This window comes from Tachypleus tridentatus, chromosome 8, assembly GCF_004210375.1.
Source record: "Tachypleus tridentatus isolate NWPU-2018 chromosome 8, ASM421037v1, whole genome shotgun sequence".
NCBI classification, from domain to species: Eukaryota; Metazoa; Arthropoda; class Merostomata; order Xiphosura; family Limulidae; genus Tachypleus; species Tachypleus tridentatus.
In genome coordinates, this window is record NC_134832.1 from 120,837,032 (window position 1) to 120,850,296 (window position 13,265).

The 13,265-nt window shown below is 32.3% G+C and overlaps 2 protein-coding genes and 1 long non-coding RNA gene across 4 annotated transcripts in view; 2 read left to right on the plus strand and 1 right to left on the minus strand.

Moving 5' to 3' along the window:
• Positions 1-2,389, plus strand: part of LOC143223995 (tetratricopeptide repeat protein 39A-like) — a 69,319-nt gene extending 66,930 nt beyond the window's left edge. Inside the window, 1 exon segment of the mRNA XM_076452461.1 lies at positions 84-2,389. Within this exon segment, the coding sequence (XP_076308576.1) occupies positions 84-342 (259 nt within the window). The 3' untranslated portion in view covers positions 343-2,389.
• LOC143223358 (uncharacterized) overlaps positions 1-13,265 on the minus strand; it is a 32,602-nt gene that overhangs the window by 14,156 nt on the left and 5,181 nt on the right. The window lies entirely within an intron of this gene.
• Positions 9,942-13,265, plus strand: part of LOC143223357 (tyrosine-protein kinase transmembrane receptor Ror2-like) — an 87,344-nt gene continuing 84,020 nt past the window's right edge. For both annotated transcript variants that reach the window (XR_013012873.1, XM_076451243.1), the window contains exon 1: positions 9,942-10,388. Coding sequence is in view for 1 of the 2 variants with exons in the window: in XM_076451243.1 (XP_076307358.1) it covers positions 10,259-10,388 (130 nt within the window). In the remaining variant the exon portion in view is untranslated. The remainder of the gene's footprint in view (positions 10,389-13,265) is intronic.

A 13,265-nucleotide genomic window follows, 5' to 3' on the forward strand; every position in this document is an offset into this window, starting at 1 on the left:
CTATGTTGATACTATTTTAATAAACATCATTCAAGAAAATTGGTGCATTACTTTTGTTGTATGACTTTTGCCCACTTATGCAGACACAATTACCATGGCTACCTTGCTGAAGTTATGCTTCATTTTCGACTACATGCTATTCACAAGAAGCTTCAGGCTGCAAATCATGGTTTAATTCCTTCTCATCCTCATTCCATTCAGCAAACAACAGACCAGTATCTCGTGGTTGATACTCTTAAAGTCTTGGACTTCTCATCATCTGAGTTAGAACCATCACTAGCCAACAAATCCAAAAATCATTTAACTCCACCTAACTCTGTGAGGTCAATAGTTGGACAATAAATAGACCACTGAAAAAATGCTACTTACGTAGATCTTGAGTAAATGTTCCACAAATAGGCTATATATTTGTAATATATATATATATATATATATATATATTATACTGTTGGTAGAATAACAAATTTAATAATCAGAACTATGAGATAGAGTGTAATAATAACAAATCTTCTGAACATCTCTGAAAAAAATTGTATTAACAGATATCAAAAGATATGAAATATATATCTTACAAACATAGGAATCTTTCATAAATGATCTAACTGTTAAGACTTAGCTTCTTTTGGTTTCATATGTATTGTATACTATTTTGAAGAAGCAATGGTAGTGTAAAATAATCTTTTTCTACAGTTTATTTTACAGAATGTTGCTTGAGTGATAACAGATGGTTTTATATTTTAATGTAATGCAATGAATTTTAACCTTTAATATTGTACTACTGAAAAATTTATAATTCTTATAGATATTTAAATTACACAGTGTACATGCATTTCTTTCAAGTAAATCAACATGAAATTGGTTTCGATTTGATTAAATATGATGTTTTATGTGTTTGTAAGCATGTTAATAATTCATGGTGTAATTGAAATAAAAACATTTGAGCATCATATAAATCCAAATTATACCTTAAAAAAGCATTTTTTTGTTTTGTAGAAAAATATGCTGTGCTATATGGAAAAAAAATTTTGATGTATATATTTTTGGTATATTGGTTTAGTGTTTCATTGAAACATCCATGTTATTTGAGCTATATGTCACATGCTGTTTGACACAGTTGAATAAACTTTTTTTTAATCCTGAGTTTTTTGTTGCTGTCATAAAAATTGCACCAAAACGGTCTGTGTTCTGAGTTGAAAATATACTTATAAATGTATGTCTTTAAAATTCAACTTTGGTGTGAATTTCTTCATAGAAAATTTTTCAATAAACTCAAACAAAAGTAGAATTCTAAATCATGAACAACTGAAAAATCTTTTGAAAGTATACATCATCAAGATAAAAAATTTTAAATTTGTCAATATAAATCAGTAATTCAATGAATTTAATATAACAGAACCTAATATATTGATCGTGTAGTGTGGAGATTGCTATTTTTGAGTTTCTTGTGATAAATCCAGTTCTAGAACTTGACATATGTTTTTTTCTTCTATAATGCTTTAAAAATATTATTAAAAAAGTGTGTGCGTGCGTGCGTGTATTATAAAAATGTTATAAATGACAGAATATAAACAGAAATATGAAAATATGTGAAGGGAATAGATTAATTAAGATGTTTCTTTTGAACACAGGTTACTTTTTATGTTGAAATTAGAAGCTGCATACAAAATATTAGTACAAAGTAAGGCAAGTTTTGTCATTACTTTCAACTGTCATCATGCAATGAACAACTTAGTTGTGATACATTAACACTTGTGTACTTCAAACTAAAAGTTAAAGTTGTTAGAATGAGCCCCTGAGTTTTGTTTCTTAGATATATCACAGTCATTTGGATAAGTTTGTAATTTACAGATTTTGTCAATTTGAATAAAATTTTTAGTTCATAATAATAACTCACTCTGTACAAATTTCTCTTTGTTTAATATTCCATTTTTCCAAGTTGGTGATCATGTGATTGATCTGATAATGGCATATATTTTCCATCCATTTTAATACTTATACAAGTTTGTATATTATTTGTTTCTTTGGTGAAGTTTTATCCAATACGTGTAATATTATAGACCAACATTCAACCCAGCTGAGAATGGACATCACTATCATAATCCTTCTGATGAAAAACCAATGTTTAATTTGCCAAAATTAAAAAATGAATTATTTATACATTTGTGTACTTAACAATGAACTTTCAAAGTTACAATATCTGAAATATATTCTACATCTGCTGTGCATTATTAATATATGAATATTAAAGGCACTGTTGTTGTATTTTTTGTTGTTGTTTCCAGTAAAATTGTAATTCTGAAAATGAACTCCTGTGAACTAACTTGTATTGCATATGGCTTGTTTTCCAGATTGTTTTCTTAGTAATAAAATACTCACAGTGTTGAGTAACAGACATGTTGTGATTTTTAAGAGAGAATAAGAGATTGTACATACTTCTGTTAAGATATCTTAAATCACCTTTCTTTGGACATATTCGTAATTACAACAAATTTATATATCATCATTCGGGGCAAATAATAGGGATAGGTGATTTTTCAAAAACATGAATTTTTGAAGTTCATTTTAGGCTTAGTTAGATCAAAGTATATGTTTACCTGAGCAGGAGATAATATGTTTTTAACATGTTTTGTGGGTATATTTTGGTATGACTATATGCACTTACATTGTCCTTTCAACATTACAGATATAAATATACAAACAAAAAAGGTATTTATGGAATCTTCAAACATTTTGATGAATTTCTTTATGCAGTAAAAATTTCAATGTATTGTAAGGTATCAACTGTTATGTCACCAAGTGCTTCTCTGTCGTATTGAAATGAATGGTACTCTCTCCTGATATTTACTGTTATGCGAGTTTAAAACAATGTTCACACACCACATCTGTATATTGATTATTTCAAATTAAGCACAAAGCTACATAATGAGCTATCTGCGCTCTGCTCAACACCAGTATCGTTTTTAGCAGCATGAGTCCACAGACATATGTATATCGGCCCGCAATGGCCAGGTGGATTAAGGCGTTCGACTCGTAATGTGAGGGTCGCGGGTTCGAATCCCCGTCGCACCAAACATGCTCGCCTTTTCAGCCGTGGGGACATTATAATTGACGGTAAACCCTACAATTCGTTGGTAAAAGAGTAGCGTAAGAGTTGGCGGTGGGTAGTGATGACTAGCTGCCTTCCATCTAGTCTTACACTGCTAAATTGGGGACGGCTAGCACAGATAGCCCTCGTGTAACTTTGTGCGAAATTGGAAAAACAAAAAAAAAAACCATCTATATATACCAATTTTAAATATTTTGTCAGTTCGAGATAACACTTGCTCTTTATGTCCTACAGTATCCGTTCTTAACTTTTACAGCTGGTAACAAAACTCAAACTGTACACCATGAAGTGCAAACCATTACTGTTCTGTAGGTGTATAAAAACACTTTCTTAGATCATGAAATATCAACAGTTACCGCACGTTCTTTCAATTGCAAAACAATATTATTGTTTTAATTTTTAACTTTTGACCTTTCTTATTAGTATAACATGGTGTAATTACACAACAATGTATTTCTGTGCAATCGTGCCGATTTTTGTTTCTGACTTGTTTTTCAGAACTATTCGAATAAAATAAATTTTACTTGCATGTTTATGCTACAATATATAATTGTCTTAATTTGTAAATGCGCAAGTGATAGGAATATAATTCCGTGTATCAAAGAGGACAAAATATGGTCGGTATTACTATTGCAATATTATTTATGAAAGAACCTGACAATCTACAGTGATGTAAAGTTTACCGTATTATTATACGAAATATTAAACGAAGTACGCCAGTGTATAAAAATCTACCTCACTGGAAAGACGATACAAACGTACAGGAATAACGAGGGCAAGTCGTTGTAGGATGAGTCAGGTTCGAGTTGTTTTTGTGTTTTTTTCCCTTCAGCTCATAGAATACTAAAATTTAGATATCGTGACTAGAACGAGTTACGTAATGCTGGGAAGGTTTGTTGGTTATGTGTTGCGTTACAAGGGCAGAGGCGTGTGGTTCGAATTTCATGATATACCAAATTTGTATTCTACGATGCCAGTGTTGAAGAGGCACCGTATCATACGCTGTATCTTGATTTCCTAAATTAAACTCGGAACTGTTGGGTAGCTGTCAGAACAGTACAACCAAATATGTACAAATTCACTTTTTTTTTTTTTTAAACAGGCTCCTCACGAACTAATGGGAGACATTTTGTTGAATAACAACAAAAACACCTTTTCAATCGGATTTTTCTTAATTTTGAACCTAAATTTTTGGACACTTTCTTTGGCCAAAAGGAAGACATTTCCCGCGCTCTTTTAGCGTTGGGGCACGAAAAAGTGATTTAAAGTGGTAAGATAATTGAAATTCGTCAGCTTTGCGGCCAAGCATAGAAAGCATGAAAGTCTCTAAGTGGCACGAAGGGGTATTTAAGAACCGTTTAAAACCACCTTGGTGGGTATTGTGCAGCACGTCGAGTACAATATTATGCCGGTAGCTGCTTTCAAAGTATTCATGTTTGTTCATCCTACTGCTGACTATCGTGATGATTCAATCTTCCCTACCGAATCGCAGGTAAAATCGTTTGTATCTCAATTGAAAGCTAAGCATAAAAAAGTGACAGCAGAGCTATAAAAGGTTGGCAGATGCTCATTTAACGATGCTGCGAATGTAGCTTTATTGACATATATTGAATTTACTTGAAGTGGGCAGACCTTAGTACCGATACTTGAGGATGCTATATTTCTCTTAAAAATGTAAGAATTAACAAACGAGATGTTCTCTAAAAACAAAAAACAAACAAACTCCAAAACTATCTTCTTTGGGAGTTTCCAAATTGAACATACTTTTAATATTTAACAAATTGTTGTGTAAAGACACCTAGTGGTTCTAGAGGGACGTGTTGAAAGCTTTCAGATATTACTCTACAGACAAAAATGATCGCTATTTCAGCAATAGACCTGGCATGGCCAGGTGGGTTAAGGCATTCGACTCATAATATGAGGGTCGAGGATTCGAATTCCCGTCAAACCAAACATGCTCGCCCTTTCAGCCGTGGGGACGCTATAATGTTAGGGTCAATCCCTCTATTTGTTGGTAAAAGAGTAGCCAAAGAGTTGGTGGTGGGTGGTGATGACTAGTTGCCTTCTCTCTAGTCTTACGCTGCTAAATTAAGGATGGCTGGTGCAGACAGTCCTCATGTAGCTTTGCGCAAAATTCAAAACAAACAAACAATTTCAGCAATACCGATATACTGTTACGTCAAGCTCAGGTCAATGCTTTAAGGCTAACGTAGAAAAATTGTCAATACACTTTTATGTGTATTAGATGCTGTTGGATAAAACTGTTCATTACAGGAATGAAAGGTTGACTAGGGAGTTGTTGTTTTTCTAGAAAGATATTCTGCATATAAGCACATTTTTTTTTTTTTTTAAGTAAATCTGAGAAATCCTTCGCCTCGTTTAGTGATTCAATGATAAGTCCGTGTGCTTACACTAAAAATCGAGTTTCGATGCCCTTTGTGGGCAAAACACAAATAACCCATCGTGTAACAAAACAGCCAAACAATCTTAAAAATTATTGGTTATGTTAAACAAGGAATTGTTTTTTTAGTTAAGGCATCATAAGTTGTCTAATACAATGTTGTTTTTATATGTCTCGTCGATTTGCAACAGAAACAACTCGTTATGTAATTAAAAGATGAAGTTCGTATTAAAACATGATGTATGTATATAGAAAGAGAGAGAAAAATATATAATAAAATGACTACATTTATTAGCTTTGATGAGCACAAAGTATGTGGTAATGGGTATTATTAATGTGTGTAATGATATGAAGTCAAATAACCCTTCCATTTATTATATGAACTGTAATTCAATAGGAGATTTAATCTATCCAAAATGTTAAAATTTGAGGCTTCATTGATCAGTAAGTAATAGGGACAAAAGAAGTCAAGAGAATGAAAAGTGTCGTCAAAGATGTAAGAAGAACAAGTTTCCAATGTGAAATTTGCAGATTCTAATCGTTAACTTCTAATGGTTATTTATAAGTTTTTTAAGATACCTAAAGTAAATGTTTTCATCTCTGAGGTAAATCCTAAATACTGAATGACACAAACTGCATTATAAACGTGCATAATGGATTAATGTAAAGTGATAAAAATTATGTAATAACAGATAAACAAACAAATATATTTTCTCTACGTTTCAAGCATATTTTAAGTAGAATGACTAGTCGCCTTATAAAGACGTTCTTCTTACAAGGGCCCGACATGGCCAGGTGGATAAGATACTCGACTTGTAATCTGAGGGTCGCGGGTTCGAATCGCCGTGATGCCAAACATGCTCGCTCTTTCAGCCGTGGGGGCGTTATAATGTGTCGGTCAATCCCACTACTCGTTGGTGAAAGAGTAGCCCAAGAGTTGGCAGTGGATGGTGATAACTAGCTACCTTCCCTCTATACTTACATTGCTAAATTAGGAACGGCTAGCTCAGATAGTTCTCGTGTTGCTTTGCGCGAAATTAAAAGAAACAAACAAAAAATCTTCTCACAAACGATGAGAATTTCACTTATTTACTTATTGAAATTGGAATGATGATGCGATATGTCAGTTAGTTACGGAGGTATAACTGTATCATAAATCACAAAAGTATATCATAATAAGTATGTTATTGTTACGATGTTACTTATAAAATTAGTGTTACAATACATTGTTTCGTACATTTATGCCAAGTGTATGAGGTAGTTTAACGTGTAGCATTTGCCCCCAGTGGCTTAACGGTATGTTTGCGAACTCGCACCGCTATAAACCGGCTTTCGATACCTGTGATGGGCACAGCACACATAACCCATTGTGTATCTTTGTGCGTACTTCTAAACAAACAAAACTATTTATAGTGGTGGTTTATTGTTAAAGGAATGTCATTCCGTTTTGTAAAAATTTTCGGCAAATCTAAGCATTTGTGACATTAATACACTTACTGCATTTTTTTGTAGTTAAGCACAAAGGGTTATCTGCTCTGTGCCCACCACGGGTATCGAAAACCGATTTCAAGCGTTGTAAGTCCCCAGACATGCCGCTGTTCCACTTGGGGCGCTGAAATTGGATGAAGCAATTTAACTGGAAATATGTCAAGCCATAAATGATTTTGACTAAAATATTAAAAATACACCTTGCCAATGTATTTAATTTTTAAAACAAAAATGAAATAGCAGACATGTAAAATTTACAGTTTTCATTTTGTTCAATTTTCACATTAATACAGATTGAGGCGTAAGTTACTGATTAGCTTTTCAAGTTTCGCATAAGAAAGTACGTTTGTTTGTTGTTAAGTGCAAAGCTACACAATGAGCTACCTTTGCTGTGTCCAATACGAGTATAGAAACTTAATTTTGACGTTATAAGTCCTCAAACTCATCAATGGATTTCTGACAGCTCGAACCCACAATCTCCACTTGAACATATTTCCTGATTTAAGGCGCAGACATGTACTTTGAATGACTTTCAACGACAAATAACAACCTTTTTTGGTTTATACAATAAATTTAATTTTTATTTTTGATTGATACATAGTATGTTTGAGTCTGTAGATCAGTCTTAAATTAAAATTTCTGTTAGTGAGTAACGCCTCCACCCCAAAAAAATTATTTTAAACTGTATTTGTTTTTGATTTTACACAATTGTTCAATAACAATTTTATTTCTTCAATGTGATTGAGAGTAGCCGTTTAGGCATCGGACGCTAGTGCCTGGCTGACACTTCCTTCGGGTCAGCAATTCCAAATTAGGGCCAGCTGTGTTTGAACTTTAAGCACTTGGGCTTGGCCGTTGTCTAAAAGTTTTTCATTATACGTAATTCAATAGTTTTGTACATGTATATATATATATATATATATTAAGATATTGTACAGATAGGTACGTACTGCATCATAAACCATTGTATACAAGTGTAATTTTCAAAGTGAAGGAACAAGACGTTGTGTATTGAAAGATCCAGGGTTTGAAACGTCATGCCACCGAACATGTTTCACATTTACACCTGTAGGCATGTCATGAAATGACAGATAATCCTGCTACTGGGTTTAAAGAATTGAAGAAAACCCTTGTGTCTGCAGGTGCTGCAAGTTGGCTGTGGTTTCCCTCTTGTTTGTAGTCCCACAACAAGGAAAGTTATACCTAAATTTTAGGAGTCTTTGATGTAAGAGATACTTTTTGGGTTGAACCTTTTAATTTTGGCAAAGTAACACATAAAAATCATCCCAATTTGATCATTTATTTTTAAATTTTATTAAAGTTATTTTGGTTATTATTATAATGTTTTGGAGATAGACCTAGAAAAACTGCATTTTAAAATTAATTGTTTAGATTCAGAAATGTAAAATTACTATTTTACACCTAACTTGATAATGTCTTAGTGTAAAGTTACACAATAAGGTATCTGCACTTTGTCTCCACAGTAAGTAATTGAGCCCCCGATTTTACCATTTTAAGTTCGTAAACTTACCAGTAACTCACTGAAGAACCTTACAAGTAACAATTAAGTTGTTTTTTTTTTTTTAATTATACAAACTCCAAGCCATTTAAACGACAAATGTTTGTTTTTCACGTGGTAAAGCTGCTATAGCTAACCTGTTAACGCCCTTCTTTTGAATTATCACCTAGAGAAAAGGCAACCGGTCGGTGGCACTAACTATCAATTCTTGGTTTAGTTTTTACCAACAAACAGTGAGACTGACCTTTATGTCATAATGCCCTCGTCTAAAAGAGCAGACATGTTCGGGGTCAGGTTTCGATCCCATCACCATTAGATTACAGTAGAAAAGTAATGATAAATATTACAAAGAGTAAAACCAAGTCATGTGTTTTATTGATATTCATCAAATGTATGATAAAAATAAAAAGAAAACAAGCTTAAATTTCTTTTTGTTTTATTAAGACAACTCTGGTACCTATATTATGAGGTATCGTGGTGGCCTCATACGAAGATAATAAATACAGCCGTGCTGTTAAATATACATTTACAGCTACTAAATAATTTCGAGTTTAATTTGAAGCTACTTTTTTATAATGTAGATTTTTAAAATAATGCTATGTAACGAAAAAAACAAAACAGGAAAGTTCAAGGATCAAGCTCTGGTGAATAAGCTTAACATTTCCAGCTGTGGGGATCAGTTGGGCTGTTCGGTTAATAATAGCCATATAAGCAGCAGGCGCTGTTTGCTGGTTTACATATCTTACCTTTGATCCGAACACCTAAGTTAAGCATGCTTGTGCTTGAACCTTGGAGTCTCTGACTTTGCTGTTTAGTCTATGTGTGCAAATTAAAAATTGCCTCCCTCCCAAGGTCACTTATGTATTATAAGATCGGAAAGATGTACTGGAACCGTACTAACGAAACGCACCAAAAATCTGAAACTTAACTCTCAAGTAAACGACCTTTTAATTGTTTCAACTATTAAATGCTTTAGCAAATGTCGTTTGGTGCATTTAAAACGTAAAATTGTTCGACATTTCATTTTATCCATTTTTTAACGTAAGTGAACTGGTAAATATAAAATTACTGTCTTATACCAAATACTCGAAAAATAACCAGTTGACTTACCTGAAAAAACAAACAAACTATATTTAAGTTTTTAAAGTCTAGAAGATGAATAGTATTTAGTTTAAGACAAAATTATATTATACGACAATATGTTGTTCATCATTATAACATTTCAGTTTTCTTATCTTAACAATAGTAATGTTATTTGCTATCCCTTAATTCCAATATTATCTTCTCATTTTATTGTGCTTAGGTAAGTTACTGGTGCTAAAATTTAATCGTATTACGCCTCACAGATGGAGCTACACATGGAATCGTTTCGCTCATGCGCAATGGTTATTATATTAGAAGAAAGAGGCTGTGTGTTGTGTAGTTTCTAGACGTAGTGTGAGTGCATTATAAGAAAGGACGTGAATGAGTGGGTTGGTGGTGTTAGTGGTTCGGGAACATTTGTAGTTTTATACTTAAATCTATAAGCTAACTGCTGTTCATGCAAGAGAGGTTATTAAATTATTTATAACGTTGAAGTACAACGTGGTATGGAAACGAAAGAAGAGCGATATTTCAGACTTTTAGAATCCTCTCAACAAACGATCGCTCGTAAACTGTTTAATATTGTTTAGTCGCAGGAAATGACAAGTTAACTAGTTATTATAATTTAGATATTCTTTTGTAGATTACTCAACGCAACTAGATGAAGTTATCTATTATGTTGGAAAATCTGACTAAAGTTTTGTGCAATAGGTCATTGCTAGCGTGGGTTGTGGTCATTTTTTCTGTCTCGTTCAGTGAAGCACTTACTACTATCACCAGTACGCAAGGTGGTAAGTTTCATCACGCTTTAGTATCTAAATAACTAAAAATGAATATTTATTCTGTAAGTGATTTAAAAATAATCGCATACACCACTGAAAATGAAATGGCAAGTGTATCGTTAAGTCTCTAAAATAAAACAGTAATAATAATAATAATAATAAAAGGCCTATTTTGTGTCCCTTAACTTTGAAATTCCTCAGAAAAATTCAATGATCAATGCAAAACTATCAAGCTGGGATTCAAATATATTGCGGTTGAAAACGTTTGAATGCTGTTTTTACGTTACACGATTTAAAAACAGAGATTTAATATATACTGATGATCAAGATAGAAACTAGTCCTTTACGTGTGAATAACTTTAGATTTTAGATCTTATTTGCCTAAAATTTACTTATCTGTCAATAATAGAGGGTGATTATAAAGAAAATCTCAGATTTTGTGCACATTTTTAGTATACAAGTAAGGGCAAAAGGAAAGGCTAATAATGATGTTTATCACAGTTTGGTATTTACAATAAATACGAAAAACAATAAAATAATGTACGAATTTTCAAGTGACAGAAATATTCGAAAATGTTTTAAAGTATAGTATATGAACAAGCTGTTGGAAAGAAACGATCGTATGAATAATTTCCCAGCCTTTTCTCTTTGGTTGTTTCATCTCTCAGGCAACAACCTCGTCACCACGGTTTCATGTTGGTTAAACTAACTACTTTTTGCTGATTATGATATTTCTTTTTGAATGATGGTTTCTCTGTTTCACTGTAAAATTAATTCGTACAACTTTCATTGCGAGTATATGATGTAATTTCGGTATACTTTATAATAGCACTTAAACATATAAATGCATGTATACGTATGGCTGTACTATAAGGACATTATGATTTTCTTTTAATAATGATATTTATTAGTTTCATTTTATGCACAAATTATAGATTTAAGCTACAGAATCTTTGGAATCGCAGAAGTTTAAGTTAAAAGCTAATTTCGCACTTTTATATTTATTTCTCACTATTTCATTTAAATTTCAGTTTGTTCTAATTAACTGTTTCATCAGTGTTTGAGCTACGGATTGCTTCACTTCTTTTAGTTTTATGTTGAACACTGGATTGTATATATTTATTTTAATGTCTAACTGAATCTTTTAATCCCTGTTTGACACCAACATGAACACCCATTCAAGTGAAAGTAACAGTTCAAGTGTCCCATCTTCACTTTGCTCCTTTTCACCCATTTAACCCCTAAATATCAAAGTACCGCCCCGTTTCGCAAGCAGAAGCACTAAAACAACCGCATTCTTAAGAAAATAAAGTTCGTTAAATAGTGTTTGAGACAGATTTATATTAATCGTTAAATTTTTATTAAAATTCAGTGTGTTAACTTTCTACAATATTTCATGTTTTGATGTTTAGTTTCCATTGTTATGGTACAAATAACAAAACATCATTGAAATATCCGTTTTTTTTATAATATGGAAATAATGATTGTAGTTTAATGTTATTTATGAATTGTAACATTTTCTCATGAGTAAACACAGCGAGTGCAGATTAAAATGAATTTATAACTAAAATATAGACTCTTAAGTGATGCGTTAAGAACGTCCTTGAACTAAGTACCCGATCTTGTTTTACTGAGTTTTTGATTAATCGTTAAAAGTTAAGTTTAAGGGTACTGTTTACTTATACGTTAAGAAGATATATTTTAATCATTGAGAATTGTTGTTAAAGTTATTAATGTTCGTGATAAATGAAAATATTGTTGTTAGTATACATTATTATCTACGTTCATAGAAGAGAGAAAGTATTTAAAGGAAACTACCTGGGAAAGATAAGAAACCAGTCTCATAAAGACCTAAGTTTCTCTCACCTTTATAGGTGCTAGTAGAAAAAATAAAACAGAAAATCTTATATTGATCAGTGGTGTGTTTTGTTCTATGCTACAAACATTTTTGAGTAACTGTGTATTATAAAAGCTAACCAAAGTGTTTGAAACTGTTCACATATATTTAGTGTTTCATCTTTAATGCTCTGTTCATCCTTATTATTTTCAGTTGTTTTCTGTTCAGTATCTGTATTTAAACCTAATTTCCTTTATTCTTAATACAGTTTGTGTTGAGCCAAAATTTGTAAAAAAATATAACACAATTAAAAGAAATTTAAACTTCGTTCCAGCTAGGTTTATCAAAACACTAAAAATCTGGATGTAGCGTTGGTTTTTGATATTATTTGTGATGACATAATAAATCAGTCGTGTGTAAGTTTTCATATCACATTTGAAGTGAATGATATGTGATGTAACGTCATCATACGGTATGATGCGTTGGCAGCTTTTCCCCCTCAAAGTGTATGAGTATATATACGTATTTATGTTTGAGTGTAATCATATTGGCTCTGGTGGAAGAAAATTACATTTTCGATGAAGAAGTTTCGTATCAAATCTTTGATTCATATTTCTTAGCGTTTGATTTGTCTACAGATGATAAGTATTAAAATATATTAATATACATTCACCTCTCTCTCTCTCTCACACACACACACACACACACACACACACACACACACACACACACATACGCTGCCGTCTTTCTTTCCTGTGGTCAGTAGCTCGAACTTATGAATTACTATGCCTGAACTTTATGGGTCTTTGATGTGATCGTTTACTCCACGTGCGCTTAAAATGCGTTTTAGGCTCAAAATTAGTTTTCTCCACCTGCTTATAAGCTGGTATCTGTAGTTGCTAATTTTACATATTATCCAATCTAATCATTAAAACATTTACATGTTCTTACCATTGCGCCTATGTGTGATTTCCCTTATTTTATGTACTTGAGTTTTTAGTAGACTCCGTATCTTTGTGATCAAGGGAATCACACTACTACTTGTTTAA